At 41.3% G+C, this 22981-nt stretch overlaps 1 protein-coding gene across 1 annotated transcript in view; it reads right to left on the bottom strand.

Annotated features, from left to right (window-relative positions):
• The window catches only part of LOC135482675 (fructose-bisphosphate aldolase A-like), a 32478-nt gene that overhangs the window by 6979 nt on the left and 2518 nt on the right, over positions 1 to 22981 (bottom strand). Inside the window, exons 2-4 of the mRNA XM_064762925.1 lie at positions 22561 to 22682; positions 8544 to 8813; positions 7773 to 7933 (exon numbers count right to left, since the gene is read on the bottom strand). Coding sequence (XP_064618995.1) covers positions 7773 to 7933; positions 8544 to 8813; positions 22561 to 22675 — 546 coding nt within the window. The 5' untranslated portion in view covers positions 22676 to 22682. The remainder of the gene's footprint in view (positions 1 to 7772; positions 7934 to 8543; positions 8814 to 22560; positions 22683 to 22981) is intronic.

Here is a 22981-nt window from a genome sequence, read left to right as displayed (position 1 = left end):
ACCCCGCCCTGAAGCGAGATAACGTGAGGAAACATACGCTATCTGAGCAGCATAAAAAATAGCATCGCAAAGCGAGCATAACCCCTCAGCCTATTAAGGTTGAAGGTGAGATAATGGTAAAGTTGGCTTAGTGGAGTGGCCAGTTTGCATATGGAAATAAAAATTGTGGAAACCTATTTTGAGGATGTGAGCGTGGCGGCCATATTGAATTTCGAATCGCGCCGATTTTCGAAAGGAACCTTTCCCTTACAAAACTGCATTAGGTCTACACCCACAGAAATTGATTCCATCCTCCAAACCATTCTCCTCGAAATAGACGGAAACCGATTTCAAGCACGTTGCCCTGGTGACCATATTGAGAATCAGAACGAGCCGGTTTTCGAAAGGAACTTTCCTCTAGTCACCCCAACGTACATACCAAAAATGAATTTGATCGGACGAACGGTTCTCCTCGAAATTGACGGAAACCGATTTCAAGTACGCCGCCCTAGTGGCCATATTGATATTTGGAACGAGCCCGTTTTCCAAAGGAACCTTGCTCTAGTCACCCTCAATGTACATACCAACAAGAGGCCCAAGGGCCTGGCGCTCAGCTGAGTTAATATCATTAATATCTTCCCGGTGTTTAGTTCATTATGCATGAAAATGGCATGCTCCATGGTATTTGATATCCTTTTGCGTTCACTACGGTACCAATGTTTTTGGTTGACATTATTATGCCACTGTTCATTCCTCAATACTGACCATAATTCGGGTGAAATCATCGTATGAAAATATTTACCGAAACATGAAGTTAGTTTATGCCATGAATGAGGATACTCATTGTCATAGCCTCGTTTACAAGTACGAAGTATTTTCCCACGAATATTCAAAACTGCTTGGCTCCTTGCCAGTTAAATAACATGTGACTATACACAAAATAGAAAACTTTGATGGAAATTGTAAATCATTTTTTTATCTATCAGGGGAAACAAGCTGATGATGATCAAATAAATCATTCATGAGAAATCGTTTTGTTGCTGAAGCTTGCATGACGAAGTTAATGCTAAACCTTTTCTTGTGCTCTACTGCGCCACCGTAGTTTTCTATTTCGACCAGCGATGACGTCATTTCTGGTGATTCCCTACGTTGTCCAATGAGCGCTTTTTAAAATGTGCCATTTGGTATTGTACAGTATGCAATGTATTTTTATGGGAGTGACATTATTGTATTGCTTAGAATGTCTACTTTTTACTCATGAAAGAATCGTAGAACTAAAACATAATAGGCGAACAGAATCATGCCGATTTACTGCACATACTGTGGGAATTCTCCACTTCAAAATACATCGGCGATGTCATCGCGAACAGAGCATGCACTTCCGATATCGTTTTCACAGAAATGTGGCCAAATTTTCAAGAACTAATTTCTGAATTTAGTCCCTAAAGACCTTATGACTACCACTGAAACGAACTAGTGATAATATCGCCTACCAGACTACTTTTTAAGCAGAAAATTGGGTACTTGAGTGTCATTGAGCTCCAAGATTATTGCACATGGCGTAAACAACATGCCGCCATTTTGTCTCCGCTTCGGTATTTCGTACGCCACTTATAATGCACCTTCTCAATTAAAACCAACATAATAAGGCCTTACATCGTCGATTGAATAGGAACACCACACAAAACACAATAAAGTGGGGGTACAATCGATTACGAAGCTGAAGTGAACAGTGATTTATTCCTGGAGCTACTGCTTTTGTTGTGTAGCTGCCATGTTTTGAGAACTGGCAAATAGGAGACTTCATTGATGGCTGACGTCATCGGGCGGGAATTTGAATCGGCAGAAATAATTAAAAGGCAAGTAGCGCCCTTTTCTGTTAAAATTTTGAACTTTTTCTCAATAAAATAGATTTTCAAGAATTTTATCTTAATATTAGAGCATATTTCGACTAATTCTGCTGCTCCTAGGCCGATATAGGCCAGTTTCCTTCATGCACTCTCGCTCGCAGGAAGTAGGTCGAATGGCGACAAATTTTGTTTTGAAAGTAGAGTTTGACCAGAAGTATCCAGAAATGCAAAATTGAAGTCTCTAGGTCTTACGGTTACAAAATGTGCACCATGGGTTTAACAGACGGACGGATGGATGGATGGATGGATGGATGGACAGACGAACGCCACTGAACAACTTATCTGACAAGCTCGGCTGACTTAGTCAGCTGAGCTAAAAATGAATTTGATCGGATGAACGGTTCTCCTCGAAATTGACGGAAACCGATTTCAAGCACACCGCCCTGGTGACCATATTGAGAATCAGAACGAGCCGGTTTTCGAAAGGAACCTTCCTCTAGTCACCCCCAATGTACATACCGAAAATAAATTTGATCGGACAAACCTTCCTTTAGTCACCCCCAATGTACATACCGAAAATAAATTTGATCGGACAAACGGTTCTCCTCGAAATTGACGGAAACCAATTTCAAACACGCCGCCCTGGTGGCCATATTGATAATTGGAACAAGCCCATTTTCAAAAGGATCCTTCCTCTCGTCACCCCCAATGTACATACCAAAAATTGAATTGCTTGTCAAAGCCGTTCTCCTAGAAATCAACGGAAACCAAGTAGCAGACACCCGCCCGCCCGCCCGGACGGACGGCGCACGCGACGACAATACCCCTCTAGCCCATTTGGGCTGAGGGGTAAAAAGCCGTAGAAATCGAATATCCTGCGCCAAAACTAGGCAACAGACAGATTCTCGACACCCGTCTAGGAATGTATATTATCTGCTTATATTCATTCGCTGATTTCCGCTACTTTTTAAGTTGTAGCCATTATATACAAACTCGCGCTCGCCATCATTATCAGTTCAGGTGCCGATACCGGCCCTGGCATTTATTATTGAGTGCCGACGTCATCAATCACGTCAATTAGCATATCCTATTCGTTCATCCGATTGGTCCTAAGTGGGGGTGTGGTTGGAGGTGTGGAAGTTTATGCATGCACGATGCTTGCACATGTCCAAAGCTGTATTGTACATATGGCAGTGGTACCTATTTTCGAGGGGTCCCTAATTTCGAGTCACTTGCTAATTTCACAATTATGGATGATCTTCCAAACTTTTATTGCACTGGTTGTGAATTTGTGTCATTTACAAACCCTGCATTGTACTAAAAACATTAAAAATGCCCACATTTTGGAAACGACAGGATTGAAGCTGCTCTCAGGCATTTTTTCAAACTGCTATTATTCCACATTGATGCAGATGGCAAGGCTCCTCCTGTTTCAGGTTCTAGCACCAATTGGTTTGGAGGAGACTCTGAAAAAAGAGCAGGCTGATGTTGAGCGAACGGACACAGCTACTGGAGATCCTCATGCTCAATTGGAACAAGAACCTGATGGGGAGTTCAACATTATGCTCTGCCTCTTGTTGGATTCGGGTGAATTTTAATGTCTTGTGTCCAAAAGACATGAAGCAGCTAGTTGGCAAACCAGCAGAAATATGGCAGCGTCTCCACATAATGCTAGATATCAACTTCTCAAGATTGAATCACTTGATAATGAAACGGCCAGGGGCCATTGTGCTCACCGTAAGTATTTTTAGTAGACAGTTACAGAAAGTGCTACAGTATGTAGGCCTCTCATAATTTATACATGCATCTGTGACCAGTTCAGAGCCGGCCCTGGCCAAGTGGTGAATCCGAGACTTGTGGTTCCAAGCTTGTAGAGTCTAGGTGAAAATGATAGTGAAGAAACGTGCCACTCCATGACAATGGTGAATATATTTTTAACTTAGACCTCAGTGACCCTGACAGGTAGGTCAAATAACAAACCAGGGTGATATTTGATGTAGACACATCCACCTGACCATAACAATTTCATCACTCGTTACACTACAGCAATCGGCAAAAAACGATTTCCAAGATGGCCGCCTAATTAAATCTATGGCACCAAATAAATCAAAAAATGAAGAAAATGTAAGATAGAACTCAGAAAAGAAAAAAGGAAAAGATGAAAAATAAAAATATTTTTGGCTGTCCTTGACCGGGGTTTGAACTCATGACCTTTGGATTGCCACAATACGAGGAAAAACCCACAAAACATGCAGTTTCGGCCATATTTGAATTCCGATCTGGCTGAAACTTGGCATACAAATAGTGGCTTCTTAGATGCATCATTACACAAAATTAAAACTCTTTACATTGAACAACGACAAAACGTACCAAGAACGGTAAAGTTTTCAACTTTGACCTCTGTGAACTTGAAAGGTGGGTCAATCAAAAACCCGTAAGATATGTGATGTATCCTTGCTGGGAGTACCTACCATGAAACTTTTATCAAAAACAAATCAGTAATAAGCGAGAAATCACACTTTTTGAGTTTTGAGTTAGGGCCCCCTGGTGGCCAAGTCAATAATCAGACCGAACCAAAATTCAGTGTAAAAGGTCAACTGACCTAGGGGGTCATTTGTTCAAAGTTTCAAGTTCATAACTGTTGCGGTTGAGAAACGTGCCATAGTTACACTCAAACGGCAAATTTACGCCATTTGACCTCTGCGACCTTAAAAAGTAGGTCAAATCCGAAAAATCGTGCAACATCTGAGGTAACCTTGCTAGGGGTCCCTGCGATAAAAATTTCATCAAAAACAATTTGCTAATAAGCAGGCTATTGCACTTCTTACTTTTTCTGTTCTGGCCCCCTGGTGGCAAAGTCAAGAATCAGATCAGGCTGAAATTCAGCACCAGAGGTTATCTGATCTAGGGGGTTATATGTACCAAGTTTCAAGCTCATAGCTTTGGTGGTTGAGAAACGTGCCATAGTTACACTCAAACGGCCAATTCACCCCATTTGACCTCTGCGACCTTGAAAAGTAGATCAAATTAAAAACCCGTAAGATATATGATGTATCCTTGCTATGAGTACCTACCACAAAAGTTTTATCGAAAACAAGTCACTAATAAGCGAGATATCACACTTTTTAGATATCCACATTTGGCCCCCTGGTGGCCAAGTAGAGAATCAGATCGGACAGAAATTTAGTGTCACGGGTCATCTGACCTAGGGGGTCATGTGTACAAAGTTTTAAGTTCATAGGCCTAGCGGTTAAAAAACGTGCCACTGTTTTTGAACTAGGATACGACGACGACGGACACTGCGGTATCGTATAGACTCCCCTACGGTGAGCCAAAAATCCTGCGCACAATCCCAATGTCAAATGGAATTGTGGAAAGGTGTTTCAGTGCAATGAACAAGACCAAAACCGACTGGAGAAGCAGCTTGGGGTCAGACAGTTTGGAAGCTCTGATCAGAATTAAGAAGGAAGGTCCCTCCCCATCACATTTTGATCCTTCAGAAACTGTTAAGGTGTTCTTCTGTACCGCCAGGCGCTCAGATGGGAAGAAAATCATTGATGCTGAAGATTAGATTATTTTATAATCATCATCTACTAGTACATCTTTAGACACACTCCCTCTCCACTCCAAGCAGTTTCTCCAATCTATTTTGGTCTTTCTTCTGCAGCTCCATGTCATTGTGTAATACTAGTCTTATTAGCCCTGTTATCAGTTACCTTGGTGTACTACCAACTGTGTCCTTAACCAGGCTTTGTTAATCTTTAGGTGAAATATTGGTCAAGTTGACCAGGACCAGTGTTTTCGTTTTGTTTTTGTTTCATCATCTTCTATAAACTTTATATATTGTTGTGTTCTACACAAAGCAAATGAAATAATTCAAACGATCGTATTATATGACATAATGCCTTTGTTTCTTCATTGATATTTAGACAAGTTTTGAAAGTCCCTGCCATGTGCTTTTCCAGGGCAATAACCATCGATAACATTAGTGACCAGACTGGTTCAGCCAATGGTCCTGTCCCATTTCCCCCATGTGACTTTGTTATTGCCCCGGAAGAAGCACATGGCAGGGACTTTAGAAAAGTCTTGTCTATGGGTTGGCAAAAATTGCTCCTCAATTCCCAAAAGTGCAATACAAATGGACACCCCAAGAAGCAAAACTGCCATAGGACATGAAAAAATCTATTTCAAGCCTTGGAATATTCATAGGTTGCAGGATCAAGACCTATCAATTAGACGCAAGTATGTTTTTAAGGTGTATTCCTGTTTCGCCTATTCAAATGTATTACTAACCTCCCCACAGACGTAGGAATATGAACCGTCCCTTACTATAGTGTTAAAGGCTAACATTAAGAATAAAGTCTGAAATAATGGATATAGCGACATGTCAGTTATTTCAGTACTAATCGGAATAACTTTGGAAAATTATACATAGCTTACAATGGCTTATGTTTTAGCTTATTTTAAAAGGCAAGAAATAAAATAGTAAGAAAGTTTTTACTGTGTGTCAGTATGGTCCTATGGTCAAATAAGTCCCGGACTGTCCCCGCTTTCAAGGTGACTCTTTCAAAACGGTCATGGCATGGTTTGTTAACAAAGTTGATTGCATTTATTTTAATTAGTCAAATTGTCATCACATGGTTAACATCATCCAATTGTCCCCTCACATTTTCCCCATAAAATGGACATGCATCCCTAAGGTTCCCCGTGGGAGAGTCGATTTATTGTAGGGGTACTGGAAAGTAGGCGAAACAGGAAGTAGGCGAAACAGGAAGTAGGCGAAACAGGAATAGGCGAAACAGGAAATAGGCGAAACAGGAAATAGGCGAAACAGGAATAGGCGAAACAGGAATAGGCGAAACAGGAATAGGCGAAACAGGAATAGGCGGAACAGGAATAGGCGAAACAGGAATTTTGTAGGCGAAACAGGAATAGGCGAAACAGGCATAAACCGGTTTTAACTGTCAAGTGCATATTTGGAGAGGTATTCGAAAGATATTTGGTGTGGCAAGTCTGCAGATATTAAAAAAATTATTTGATGAAAAAATTTATCGTGATGTTGCTAATCTGGCAATAGGGGCATTTTTTGAGAATTTTCTGCCAGTTGGCTGAAAAGAGTGCAAATATCAACGTCTCTCCAATTTGTCGATAAGCAAAAAATGTCCATGGTCAACTACCAGTTTACATTTCACCATTACTTGCACGACTATCCGGAATATCATATCAAAATTTCAGATTCACTACCCCACGCAGTATTTGATGCGACGCGGTCAAACATTGACAATTTATCTGCTAAAAGGCTAAAAAAAATCAATGGTGGTCTTGTCTCAGAGGTCTGACCTGGGGGGTTATGTTCAAGTTCATAGCCCTAGCAGTTAAGAAACATGCCACCGTTTTTGAAAAAAGATACAGACAACGATGATGGATGACGGACACTGCGATGTTGTATAGACTCCCCTATGGTGAGCCAATGAACTGGAAAAACTGAACCAAATGAGAAAATGGCGATATCCCAGCAACATTTTAAAAGTTTATGGAAACAGCCATTTAGTAATCTTTAAACAGACAAGGAAAAATCTAAATTTAAATTGTGCCCCGTCTCAGCAAAGAGGATGTCGCACAGAAGATGAGCCTGAAGGACACCAGAAGATAATTGAAGGAATTGATGAGCTCAGATTCAATACATAAATGACGTAATGGGGTAATAATATGATATCCAAAAGTGCTTTTAGCGAGAACTAGTGTCACGGAATTGCACTAAAAGACTCATTACATTATTGTCATTTAATGCTATTCAAAAGGCTTACAACAGCAGAGATGAACAACATGTGCCTGGTTTTACTGTGATGGGTCACAAGTTGCCACGGTATAAGTTTGAATGAAAGCATTAGTAGCCCAAGCGAGGTTTCAGAAACATACACTCTTACTACATGTCATACTTACAGCTTGGCAAATGCTTGCATAGCGTGCCAAAACATTAGCATTCTCTATCATGGCGAGAGAAGATGGTGTGTGCTGGCTGATCTTCAAGACGCATCTCCACTTCGCAAACTGGGCACCGTCCTTCTTGTATTGGGCACAACGTTCAGACAAACCATCCAAGCCTACAATACCAAAAGTACTTATGCATCAGACATACCTTTGAGCAGTTCATTGCGTGTAACACAGTATAGGGCTCAAATTTACAGAGGCAAATTAAAATGCCTTGTTGGTGACCTGCAATTCTACCAAAAGAAAACTTTTTATTCAGTTTTACAACCCTTGCATAAACAATGAGCCAGCTTAGGGGAGCAACTACGAGTAGATTCATGTACATTTCAGCTGTCTACTCTCACTCGCAGACAACAGAAAATTCTTCTGACACCAATGACATGTTCATATGACGTGTTGGTCCTTGACAATGCGAATATTAAAATGTAGGTAGTTTCAGTGGGGGATACAGGATTTCGTTCCGTTTCCAGCGCCCTGCCGCTTTTTTAACGTTTCCCCGTGAATGACGTCATTCCACCAAGCTATTGTTTCGTGTATGGCTTGTATACATGTTATGTTCTACAGGAAGTTCCCGTGCAATTTTGAGTTGAAATTCCAGTTTTCCAGATGAACATTTCTCAGGTCCTTGCAGAGACCGTTTCAGTTTTCTTCTTCTGACCAAAAAATGCGGACATTTCAAGTAGCTTTAAGTAAAATGCCCCCCCAAAGAGTTAAAAATCTTACCTTGGGTTGTGCATTCGTCGTTGGTGGTGTGTGCCAATGGAACAACACCCTTATCAACCTTGATTCCGGGAATCATGCCCTTGTCTTGGAGAACCTTGATGAAAGGTGTACCATCATCAGCCTTCTGATAAAATGTTTCATGGAACAAGATTACACCACTGATTCCGTCGGAAACACTCTTGTCGGCAGAGAAGAGCAACTGGCGATAATGACGACGATTATCTTCAACATTGTCCACATTGATTGAGGCAAGGCGCTTGCCCATGGTACCTAAGAAACAGAAGAAAGAATCTCATTGAAGACTAATCCTATCTATCTGCACGACTACATATTGTCTGTTGTGTCGGTTACGGGATGTAACCAAGGGGGTTCGAAAGATGAAGCCATCACAATACGTCGTTATTTGTTACATATGTCTTTATTGAGTTTTTCTACTACAAGATACGACATATTTTGGCGACAAGAATGCATGTAACTGTAATGTATATGAACTCACAAAAAATCTCCAATGATCTCCATCCGGCACTTTTCCAATGCTTGGAAAGTGTTGTAAATGACGAATGAAGTGAAAAATGTTTGACCATGTGTTTTTTAAACTGTCCCAAGCTCTTTGTAGACATTTCCTACTGTTCCCGCCGCTGTGCTGAAAGTACTGTTTTCAACCTCATTCCTAGGTTGACTTTACGTCCTAGGTCTCACTCGCCGGTGCGGAGGCCAGGCCTACCTGCCTCCAAAAAGGACCCGACGTCATTTCATGCATACCCCTGTTCCAGTGGCTGTAGACCTGGCAGTATCTCACTCTCACCCAAACCTATACCTTTCTGAATAGCTTGTCACTTGTAGAATACATCTGGCCAAGTTTCAATGTCATCTCGACATACAGTCATGCATAGACTGATGCAGCACAATGAATGAAACACCCTGTATGTCAACACAAATTTGAAAAATTTCACCTTTATGCCTTGTAATGTAATTTCAAGATTAACAAGGATGGTGAAAACAAATTTTCATACACATCTACTCATCACCTTGAGAAAGCCAAATGACAACTATTGCAATCTTTTATAGATTAGGCTGTCGCTGCGGCTTTTGTTTGACTTTGAGTTTTTTGCCCTCGAAATTATACCTTCATGACCTTGAAAACAAGTGCAATCTCACAGGAACCAGTCTATGTCAACATCCTGTTGAGTCATAAATAGCACGCGGGGCCTGCTCACCGCGCAAGTGCACAGAAGAAACTGGTATTTTCCTCAAATAATCGTCAGAGCTTCCCCTTCACAAAATACCTTGGACATTTACATTTGAACAAGTAGCAATAGGGATAGAGTAGGCCCATCTGTATCCATGGTAATAACTCGAGATTGAAGAACTAGTTTTTTGGGAGGGTACACTCCAGAACTGATCACCACTGGCTAGCGAGACCCTACAGACTTGCCTGTCCTCCTACATACACTAAAGAGTACTATGTTACATACAGAACTGTTGCTGAATCTTCCTTGGAGCATTACTATTCGTCGTCATGGCTTTCTCTGTACCTCTTCCAGCACCTTTCCTAAATTCCCCCAGAAAACCTACATTCCAATGGAAGTTTTGGAAATCAATGTTTGCAAATTACTTGCTTGCTGTCGAAGATGAGAGGAACAGGTTTTCTGGTCAGCAGAAAAAAGGACTTCTGCTGCATGCCGTTGGGGCCGAAGGCTGGTTACTTTGAGGACTTCTGCCACAGGAAAAACACTAAGCATACCTGTGTTACCGTATACAATCCCCAGGCCGATGGAGCTATCGAGAGATTCAATGAAACTTTTGAGAATGCAATTTTCTCAGCATTGCGTGATGGGAAACAGCTGAAAGTTGCCCTTCCTGAGTTTTTGTGAACCTACTGTGCTACTCCTCATGTGAGTTGTGACTACGGGTTTTACCCCTTCAGAGTTATTGCACGGTAGGAAAATGCACACAGGTCTCGATATTCCCGGACTGCACACCAAGACGGAACCTGTTGCTGTGGAAACTGTCAGAAAACATATTCAGGAGAAAAAGGATAAGTTCAACGCTTATACCAGGGTTCTTCCCCTAAGTTAGATACTTTTTTCCATGACTTTTCAATGAGTTTTCCATGCCAAAATCCCAAAATTCAAGTACCTTTTTATGTAGATGTACTACATCAACTCCAAACCCATCCGCGCGCCAAATATCGATCCGGGTACCCGTGGAACAGGATTAGTTTTGTTTCCCCATTACGGGGTGGTGCTTGTGTCGCCGCTAATTTATGTGTCAGTGATGGCATGGTTCAATTTTTTATATTGAGTTTGCACAATGTATAAATTCTCTGTATATAAAATGAAGAGTGAAGTTGTGTCGCCACGTGGGGAACAGGATGTAACCAGGGGGGTTGGAAAGATGAAGCCATCACAATACATCGTTATATGTAACATACGTCTTCATTGAGTTATTTCTACTACTAGTCCTAGACACGACACTGTCCTCAGGATTTTTACATAGAATTTTTAAATCAAAATTATTTTTACGTCACATGATAGTTCATACTACAATAAGTCGTAAAAATAGCATCGCAAAGCGAGCATAACCCCTCAGCCTGGCACCTGGAGTATAAATAGTGTGGGAGGGGATGATAGCATGCAAATGTCTGCCTGTTACCATCATGAAGAGAGCTCCTGGGCTTTTCACAATGTTTTAAAAAAATTCTTTGTCACTATCAAACACATTTGAATGAATTTGATATCAGACACTTATGAATAACATAGGAACATGATGTATTAAAATCAACCTGAGAAATCGTCTATGTTATGAGATTATGAAACTTTTTTACACAGCACTGTTGAAAAGCCTTGAAGTTGAATTTACCAGCTTGAATCTGATTGGTTATTGCCCTGGTGATGCATTATTTACAAACATTGAGCACATGGCTAATAATCATGAGTGAGCATGCAGGAAAGAACTAGATATGCTGGAGATCATGCATAATAAAGAGTTTCCTACCAAAGTGATTTTGGTCTGTTTTCTGTATCCTTTAGTCCATAAGTATATATCCTTATCCTACTGAATTATATATATTTTAATCCTACTGAATAATGGACATTGTATGATACTAATAATCCAAGTCTATAACTATGTGATGTCACAATCCTACTGAATATTGTTTTGTTTAGATGATCCATGTCTATGATAGGGTAGTCTACTCAATTCTATAATTCTAAAGCATATATATTTGCTAATCCGCATAAGTATTATGATAGATATCCATGGTATCTATGATTGAAACAAGGAGCAAAATCCTAGAATCCTCGAAAATTAAAACTGTCACAAATTTGTCAAAGTGCACTGTAAATTTCAAAATCGTCCAAAACACCTTCTCAAAAAAATAATGTAGTCTATCTATCAGTGCTGCTGAAACCTATTGCCACTTATGGCCCATGTATGGAATCCCTGGCGGATTTGGATAAAGATTTCTCACAGTCTCCAAAACACAATCTGGCATCACTTCACGACATGTCCAAACTATTGATGGGTCATCTGCCATATACTGCTGTTGCATCTGCTGTTTTTTGCCAATATAGAGAGGATGGTTCCAGGATCCCCGGTCCTCCATCATTTTCCAAAATTTTTTGTAAAGTTGTTTCCTGATCACATTATTTCCATTTCTGGATGCTTGTCCATTTCCCAGCCATCTTTGTGGATGAGTAGTCACACATGGAGAAGAATTGCAATGTTGGCACATATCTGCCCCTGGCACAGGAGCAATAACTGGTTCGGATAGTTCATGGTCCTCCTCCTGTGGTTGTGGTGGGGGTGGATCAACTACACCACCAGGCACAGGCAAAGGTTCCAGCTCATCATTATCTCCTTGAATATTCCCCTCATTCTGTATATCTTGCAGTGCTTGATTCTCCTCATTTGGAGGATGGTCTAATTCAACATAGTCCCAATTATAGAAATTAAAAAAAGCATGTATAGCTTCCCTTTGTTCAGTAGTAAGTGCAAGGGAAACAACCTTCAATTCTTCTGCCATGGTGTGATCTACAATCTACTGACTTGAACCTGGAACAGGCCCGCCAAATTCACTATGAATGGGACAGTCCAAGCGTGGGGGGTGCATGGATGTGTGCATCCACCTATCCAGAATCTCATCACGGTAGTCATAAGTTTTTTTCACCAACACTGGCTTCCCCACTTGTCGCCTTGGTGCCTTGGCATCAAACACAAATTTGACGGAGGTATGGTCACGGTTAACATTCGCGTTCCAGTCGATCAAAGCCAGATTTGTCCTCAGTTTGTAGGACCTCTCTCCAAAGACAATCCTTTTGTCGTGAAATTGGAGGAGGGCGTTGTTGAATGATTCTACGTACAGTGTGTCTTTTGATCCAGCATAATTTTGGGGTCTTTTATATATGTCCAATTTGTAGAGATAGTCTTTTAGCAATTTCTCTGCGACTGGGTCCGTAATCAGTTTCTTCAAGGGCTCGTAATGTTCCTCCTGGCATCGCGAATCTTTGCTGCATTTGCTGTGGTTGCCTTGATAATGGTCAATGATATTACCAATCCCAGCTCTCAGTTTCTGTTCATCTGCGTCACAGTTTTTAATGCACCAGTACACATGCGTCTTAATCGACGCAGCTTTGTCAGCTAGCTGTTGATGCCATTTTTTCCCCATGTCCTTTTTTGGGCCTTGCGTTATCTTCCTTACACTCTTGGCAATACCCTTCGTGGTATGCCAGATGTCTTCGGCGTTTCGTGTTTCTTTTCTCTCCTCGGTAACAAACTTTGTTATGCTGTTGTTGTGATCATGACTGTGATAACGTACAGGAACTTGTTGGTCATCGAGTACTTTATAAATCTCTTTCACACCGATCAGCTCATGTCTTTGTGTCACAGGATCATCCACCGTCTTCGAAATGGTAGCGATGTGGAGCACCTTGTGGCTCTGGTCGCCAAGGCAAACAACATCACTAAATTTGGCATTCTTGCGCCAGCAGTGGCGAGCATCTGTCGAAATATCTATCGCTTCTACACCATTTGCCATTGAAAGGCTACTTTCCATGAGGATAGCATCTTGTTTTGACTCTTCAGCCTGTTGCTGCACAATCGGACAATAAGTGTCCATAAATCTGTTCAGGGTTTCTGATGATAGCACTCCAATATCAGAGCTTTCCACGAATTTGGTGTATTGCACTGGCAGTAGTCCTGATGTAAATGAAATGGCCAGGGCAATTGTGCTCACCTCATGTGGAGGAAAGATGGATAAAGAGCATGGTATTGTGTCATGTAGTGTTAGGTTTGATGTAGGTCCAAGCAATTACAATTTCCCCAAAATGGCCAATTTACAGTACATTCGACCTCTGTGACCTTGAAAAGTAGGTCAAATCAAAGACGACCCAATTGACACATTGAATGGTTGTTAGAATTAGATGTACCTATGATATAAAATTGGTGCCAATCGGGCAAGTCATTACTAGGAATAAAGGCATTTTGAAGAATTTGGCCCCCTCCCTGGAGGCCAAACGGCAAATCAGATCGCACCAAACTTCGGTACCTGAGATAACCTGACCAAGGGGTACATGTGTACTTAATTTGTGATCAATAGTCATTGCAGTTAAGAAACGTGCCATAGTTACGGCCTGACGGCAAATTTACGCCATTTGACCTCTGTGACCTTGACAAGAAGGTCAAATTAAAAACCTGTGTGACATATACTGTATGGTGGTTAGATGTACCCATGATATCAAATTGGTGGCAATCAGGCAAGAAGTTAAGGAATAATCACATTTTTAAGGTTTTTTGTATTTTGCCCCCTGGTGGTCAAGTGGTGAATCATATTGGACCAAACTTCGGTCCCTGAGATCACCTGACTAAGGGGTAAATGTGTACCAAATTTGGTATCAATAGTCATTGCAGTTTAGAAACGTGCCATCGTTACATCCTAACGGCCAATTTACAACATTTGACCTCTGTGACCTTGAAAAGGAGGTCAAATCAAAAACCCGGAGGATATATGATGCACCTTTGCTAGAAGTACCTACCATATTTTTTTCAAAATTCCCCGACTATTATTAAGGGAGATATTGCATATTTTCACTTTTAACGTTTGGCCCCCTGGTGGCCAAACCATGAAACGAATCGGACCGAAACTTGGTCTCCAAGGTGTCATTACATAAGGGTACATGTGTACCAAGTTTCAACTCAATAGCTCTAACAGTTACGAAACGTGCCCTGCTAACGGACGACGGACGACGACGACGACGACGACGACGACGGACGACGGACGCCACGGTATGGGATAAGCTCACCTCTGCTAAGAGGTGAGCTAAAAAGCCATGGGCTAGCCTCGCATTGACTAGAAACTTGCCACCATTCTCAACATGTGGGGAAGAGGTCCAGTGGAGATTGTGCTGCTCCGTTCCTTGGCATGCTAAGGTCAAACAAGCTGTGTGACCATCCCTTCTGAACTCCTTCGTGTGCAGATTGCCCTTGCAATTTAGGGAATGGGTCTGTACCCTGCCAATCAAGTTCCTGATAGAGGACCCGGTACAGACAAAAAGTGGCTGCTTGATATCTTCTCTTGCACAAAGCTGGTAACTGGGTGTTACTTGAGGCACAGTTGTGCTGGTCATTGCTGGTGATGAAGCGTCATCATTTTCATTGTGAGTCGCATTATTTTCCACATAAAAGTCAATCACTTCATTCAGGAATTGATAGTTGGAGACCACTGAACATATCCCTCCACCAAGTTTTGCCTTTATCCTGTCCATTTTGTTAAAAAAGTTCACCTTTTCTTCATCGTTTGCGCAATAAAAATTCAGTCCTCCTTTCACAAGAGCTTTCTTCGTCTCAGTTGCCTCATTTCTCGATCGATTGGTACTTTTTCGTTTCCTCGAATGCTGTTGGCGGTTCTCATCACGGAATCTCTCCAGGCCTAGGTCCACATCCCGGACCCCTTCACTACTAGCAAGAATGTTCATTTCACTTTCCATTGTTGTCATTTCAACTTCTACTGCAATTTTGAGGGCTTCAGTATAACAGTTATTTAACCTATCTTACCCAGAAATGGTACAGTCTGGCTAATTACCAGTGTCCTGGCACAGCCTGATGCAACAGGATGAGAATAATTAACTTCAGATAGCAAGTTTATAAGTACCCCCTGGCAACTGACTTCTGTAAATTTGTAATGTGATTTTATTGCTTCTTGTCCAATTTTAAGAAAATTAGATTAAACAAAAACAATGAACTTTTACATTGATGAACAAGGCAAGAAGCTGACAATTTGCTTGACCTTTCTTTGGCTTATGAGTAAGAAAGTCTGGCCACATGTTCAAACTATTTCAAAAGCTGTTGAACTAACTGAACATTTAACCACACTGCTCAAATGCAAAACCACTCAATAAATACTGTAGCCATGTGGAAATTTGGCGGGAGTGACATCACAAGATAGCATGACAGATACTCATCAGCTGTGAACGGCCAATCAGGTCAGGTTAGATACCACATGCTGTGTTTATAGAACAACCTCCAGATTGTCCACTAGTCACCAGTACCATATGGCCCTTTAAGGTTGAAGGTGAGATAACGGTGAAGTTGGCTTAGTGGAGTGGTTAGTTTGCATATGGAAATTAAAATTGTGGAAACCTATTTTGAGGATGTGAGCGTGGCGGCCATATTGAATTTCGAATCGCGCTGATTATCGAAAGGAACCTTCCCCTCACAAAACTGCATTAGGCCTACACTCACTAAATGAAACGGCCAAGGGCCATTGTGCTCACCGTAAGTATTTTTAGTAGACAGTTACAGAAAGTGCTACAGTATGACAATGGTGAATATATTTTTAACTTTGACCTCAGTGACCCTGATATGTGATGTAGACACATCCACCTGACCATAACAATTTCATCACTCGTTACACTACAGCAATCGGCAAAAAACGATTTCCAAGATGGCCGCCTAATTAAATCTATGGCACCAAATAAATCAAATGAAATGGCCAGGGCCATTGTGCTCACCTCATGTGGAGGAAAGATGGATGAAGAGCATGGTATTGTGTCATGTAGTGTTAGGTTTGATGTAGGTCCAAGCAATTACAATTTCCCCAAAATGGCCAATTTACAGTACATTCGACCTCTGTGACCTTGAAAAGTAGGTCAAATCAAAGAAGACCCGGGTGACACATTGAATGGTTGTTAGAATTAGATGTACCTATGATATAAAATTGGTGCCAATCGGGCAAGTCATTACAAGGAATAATGGCATTTTAAAGAATTTAGGATTTGGCCCCCTCCCTGGAGGCCAAACGGCAAATCAGATCGCACCAAACTTCGGTACCTAAGATCACCTGACCAAGGGGTACATGTGTACTTAATTTGTGATCAATAGTCATTGCAGTTAAGAAACGTGCCATAGTTACGGCCTGACAGCGAATTTACGCCATTTGACCTCTGTGACCTTGACAAGAAGGTCAAATTAAAAACCTGTGTGACATATACTGTATGGTGGTTAGATGTACCCATGATATCAAATTGGTGGCAATCGGGCAAGAAGTTAAGGAATAATCACATTTTTAAGGTTTTTGGATTTTGCCCCCTGGTGGTAAAGTGGTGAATCATATTGGACCAAACTTCGGTCCCTGAGATCTCCTGACTAAGGGGTAAATGTGTACCAAATTTGGTATCAATAGTCATTGCAGTTAAGAAACGTGCCAGTTACGGCCTGTCGGCGAATTCAGCCATTTGACCTCTATGACCTTGACAAGAAGGTCAAATTAAAAACCTGTGTGACATATACTGTATGGTGGTTAGATGTACCCATGATATCAAATTGGTGGCAATCGGGCAAGAAGTTAAGGAATAATCACATTTTTAAGGTTTTTGTATTTTGCCCCCTGGTGGTCAAGTGGTGAATCATATTGGACCAAACTTCGGTCCCTGAGATCACCTGACTAAGGGGTAAATGTGTACCAAATTTGGTAGCAATAGTCATTGCAGTTTAGAAATGTGCCATCGTTACATCCTAACGGCCAATTTACACCATTTGACCTCTGTGACCTTGAAAAGGAGGTCAAATCAAAAACCCGGAGGATATATGATGCACCTTTGCTAGAAGTACCTACCATATTTTTTTCAAAATTTCCCGACTACTATTAAGGGAGATATTGCATATTTTCACTTTTAACGTTTGGCCCCCTGGTGGCCAAACCATGAAACGAATCGGACCGAAACTTGGTCTCCAAGGTGTCATTACATAAGGGTACATGTGTACCAAGTTTCAACTCAATAGCTCTAACAGTTACGAAACGTGCCCTGCTAACGGACGACGGACGACGACGACGACGACGACAGACGACGGACGCCACGGTATGGGATAAGCTAACCTCTGCTAAGAGGTGAGCTAAAAAGGAAAAGATGAAAAATAAAAATATTTTTGGCTGTCCTTGACCGGGGTTTGAACTCACGACCTTTGGATTGCCACAATACGAGGAAAAACCCACAAAACATGCAATTTCGGCCATATTTGAATTCCGATCTGGCTGAAACTTGGCATACAATAGTGGCTTCTTAGATGCATCATTACACAAAATTAAAACTCTTTACATTGAACAACGACAAAACGTACCAAGAACGGTAAAGTTTTCAACTTTGACCTCTGTGAACTTGAAAGGTGGGTCAAATCAAAAACCCGTAAGATATGTGATGTATCCTTGCTAGGAGTACCTACCATAAAACTTTTATCAAAAACAAATCAGTAATAAGCGAGAAATCACACTTTTTGAGTTTTGAGTTTGGGCTCCCTGGTGGCCAAGTCAATAATCAGACCGAACCAAAATTCAGTGTGAATGGTCAACTGACCTAGGGGGTCATTTGTTCAAAGTTTCAAGTTCATTACTGTTGCGGTTGAGAAACGTGCCATAGTTACACTCAAACGGCAAATTTACGCCATTTGACCTCTGCGACCTTAAAAAGTAGGTCAAATCCGAAAAATCATGCAACATCTGAGGTAACCTTGCTAGGGGTCCCTGCCATAAAAATTTCATCAAAAACAATTTGCTCATAAACAGGCTATTGCACTTCTTACTTTTTCTGTTTTGGCCCCCTGGTGGCAAAGTCAAGAATCAGATCAGGCTGAAATTCAGCACCAGAGGTTATCTGATATAGGGGGTTATATGTACTAAGTTTCAAGCTCATAGCTTTGGTGGTTGAGAAACGTGCCATAGTTACACTCAAACGACCGATTCACGCCATTTGACCTCTGCGACCTTGAAAAGTAGATCAAATTAAAAACCCGTAAGACATATGATGTATCCTTGCTATGAGTACCTACCACAAAAGTTTTATCGAAAAAACAAGTCACTAATAAGCGAGATATCACACTTTTTAGATATCCACATTTGGCACCCTGGTGGCCAAGTAGAGAATCAGATCAGACAGAAATTTAGTGTCACGGGTCATCTGACCTAGGGGGTCATGTGTACAAAGTTTTAAGTTCATAGGCCTAGCGGTTAAAAAACGTGCCACTGTTTTTGAACTAGGATACGACGGACAACTACGACGACGACGACGACGTACGACGGACACTGCTGTGTTGTATAGACTCCCCTACGGTGAGCCAAAAATGATTCCATCCTCCAAGCCGTTCTCCTCGAAATTGACGGAAACCGATTTCAAGCACGTTGCCCAGGTGACCATATTGAGAATCAGAACGAGCCGGTTTTCGAAAGGAACGTACATACCAAAAATGAATTTGATCGGACGAACGGTTCTCGAAATTGATGGAAACCAATTTCAAACACGCCGCCCTGGTAGCCATATTGATAATCGGAACAAGCCCGTTTTCGAAAGGAAACTTCCGCTAGTCACCCACAATGTACATACCAAAAATTGAATTGATTGTCAAAGACATTCTCCTCGTAATTGACGGAAACCAATTTCAAGCACGCCGCCCTTGTGGCCATATTGATAATCGGAACGAGCCCATTTTCGAAAGGAACCTTGCTCTAGTCACCCTCAACGTACATACCAAAAATGATTTAATCAGACAAACAGTTCTCCTCAAAATTGACGGAAACCGATTTCAAGCACGCCGCCCTGGTGACCATATTGAGAATCAGAACAAGCTGGTTTTCGAAAGGAACCTTCCTCTAGTCACCCCCAACGTACATACAAACAAGAGGCCCAAGGGTCTGGCGCTCAGCTGAGTTAATATCATTAATATCTTCCCGGTGTTCAGTTCATTATGCATGATAATGGCATGCTCCATGGTATTTGATATCCTTTTGCTTTCACTACAGTACCAATGTTTTTGGTTGACATAATTATGCCACTGTTCATTCCTCAATACTGATCATAATTCGGGTGAAATCATCGTATGAAAATATTTACCGAAACATGAAGTTAGTTTATGCCATGAATGAGGATACTCATTGTCATAGCCTCGTTTACAAGTACGAAGTATTTTCCCGCGAATATTCAAAACTGCTTGGCTCCTTGCCAGTCAAATAACATGTGACTATACACAAAATAGAAAACTTTGATGGAAATTGTAAATCATTTTTTTACCTATCAGGGGAAACAAGCTGATGATGATCAAATAAATCATTCATGAGAAATCGTTTTGTTGCTGAAGCTTGCATGACGAAGTTAATGCTAAACCTTTTCTTGTGCTCTACTGCGCCACCGTAGTTTTCTATTTAGACCAGCGATGACGTCATTTCTGGTGATTCCCTACGTTGTCCAATGAGCGCTTTTTAATGTGCCATTTGGTATAGTATGCAATGTATTTTTTCAGCGCTGCCAGTTGCCGAACAGAATGCCGTAGCTCCCTCAATTTCCAATCAATTTTTATGGGAGTGACATTATTGTATTGCTTAGAATGTCTACTTTTTACTCATGAAAGAATCGTAGAACTAAAACTTAATAGGCGAACAGAATCATGCCAATTCACTGCACATACTGTGGGAATTCCCCACTTCAAAATACATCGGCGATGTCATCGCGAACAGAGCATGCACTTCCGATATCGTTTTCACAGAAATGTGGCCAAATTTTCAAGAACTAATTTCTGAAAGTAGTCCCTAAAGACCTTATGACTACCACTGAAACGAACTAGTGATAATATCGCCTACCAGACTACTTTTTAAGCAGAAAATTGTGTACTTGAGTGTCATTGAGCTCCAGGCGTAAACAACATGCCGCCATTTTGTCTCCGCTTCGGTATTTCGTACGCCGCTTATAATGCACCTTCTCAATTAAAGCCAACATAATAAGGCCTTACATCGTTGATTGAATAGGAACACCACACAAAACACAATAAAGTGGGGGTACAATCGATTACGAAGCTGAAGTGAACAGTGATTTATTCCTGGAGCTACTGCTTTTGTTGTGTAGCTGCCATGTTCTCAATTAAAACCAACATAATAAGGCCTTACATCGTTGATTGAATAGGAACACCACACAAAACACAATAAAGTGGGGGTACAATCGATTACGAAGCTGAAGTGAACAGTGATTTATTCCTGGAGCTACTGCTTTTGTTGTGTAGCTGCCATGTTTTGAGAACTGGCAAATAGGAGACTTCATTGATGGCTGACGTCATCGGGCGGGAATTTGAATCGGCAGAAATAATTAAAAGGCAGGTAGCGCCCTCTCCTGTTAAAATTTTGAACTTTTTTTCAATAAAATAGATTTTCAAGAATTTTATCTTAATATTAGAGCATATTTCGACTAATTCTGCTGCTCCTAGGCCGATATAGGCCAGTTTCCTTCATGCACTCTCGCTCGCAGGAAGTAGGTCGAATGGCGACAAATTTTGTTTTGAAAGTAGAGTTTGACCAGAAGTATCCAGAAATGCAAAATTGAAGTCTCTGGGTCTTACGGTTACAAAATGTGCACCATGGGTTTAACGGACGGACGGATGGATGGATGGATGGATGGATGGACAGACGGACGCCACTGAACAACTTATTTGACGAGCTCGGCTGACTTAGTCAGCTGAGCTAAAAATGAATTTGATCGGACGAACAGTTCTCGAAATTGACGGAAACCGATTTCAAACACGACGCCCTGGTGGCCATATTGATAATCAGAACAAGCCTGTTTTCGAAAGGAACCTTCCTCTAGTCACCCCCAATGTACATACCAAAGATAGAATTGATTGTCAAAGCCGTTCTCCTTGAAATCGATGGAAACCAAGTAGCAGACGCCCGCACGGCCGGCGCACGTGACGACAATACCCCTCTAGCCCATTTGGGCTGAGGGTAAAAACTGAATCAAGTGTCTCCGAAGGTGAAGGCATTGTTTGTTAGACGCATAACTATAATTTGGATAGCTCTTTAACTAAGCTTTCCAATGATATCAAATTTGAGACATTCTGATCAGTTTATTTCAACACCATGACCTTTGGAATGACGTTGACCATCTTGGGCAGAACCGAAAAAACTGAAATACCTTGTTTATAAAACATCATACCCCCACCCCTGGGTCAGTGTAATCGTTTGGCCTGTCGTCATCATCCATGTCATCATTCTCATCCTCATTTTCTGTCATGTCTTGACTGGAATCGTTCATAACAACATTCACCAAAATGTATACTAAACTCTTTAATCTCTAGCAAAACTGTGAAGAACCTATTCCTTCGGACGAACTACGAACCCCAAAAAATCACCATCTTTTAAACACAAACCACTTCATGAAAAACGGCAGGAAACATGCGGCAATGCTTAACCGTCTTTGATACACATGTAGGCTGTACAGTATTGTCATCTATCCTGATAAATCAACTACTGGCCACTATGTGAGCTAATAGTGAGGGTGTGTATCATTTGCTAGCAAACGATAGGGTTAAGAAAGTGCCACTGCTTTTGAAAAAGGATACGACGCCGGATAATGCAGTATTGTTTGGACTACCCTGTGGCTGTGCTGTGATGAGCCCAAAATCATGCTTTGAATGCCTATAGCGCATGCATACACTGTAACCTGCGGTTTATCATAAATCAAGGTGTTTTACTTTTAGAAATGCTTACCTGTACTCTCATCAGCTGCCAAGATGCCTTTGCCGGGGGCAACAATAGCCTGGGCAATGTCCCTCAACTCTTTCTTTTGAAGATCAGTAAGGGTGCAGCCATATCGGGATGACATTGTGTATCTAAAATTAAGAATGTAAATGGAGACTGGATGCGTGACACATTTATTAGTCAACAACACAAACGAAGGATGCGAATGTGCAAGGGCCAAGTGTAAGAGTAGACTATCTCCTGAATTGCAGGAAATCAACAGTTACACTTTTTTGACTAAGCACACCAATGAAGCAGGGACAGTACTGAAAGTTCAACTGAATCTTCCCTTAACTCTTTCAGTGCCCAAGATCCTACATGTAAGACCTAAATTTTTAAAGGGAAGCTATGGGAATAAATTGATGCAGCAAAATCAAATATTTTTTTAAAC

This window comes from Lineus longissimus, chromosome 2, assembly GCF_910592395.1.
Source record: "Lineus longissimus chromosome 2, tnLinLong1.2, whole genome shotgun sequence".
Classification (NCBI taxonomy): domain Eukaryota; kingdom Metazoa; phylum Nemertea; class Pilidiophora; order Heteronemertea; family Lineidae; genus Lineus; species Lineus longissimus.
The sequence above is the reverse complement of the archived record's forward strand: the minus strand, read 5'-3'. Positions and strand labels throughout refer to the sequence as shown.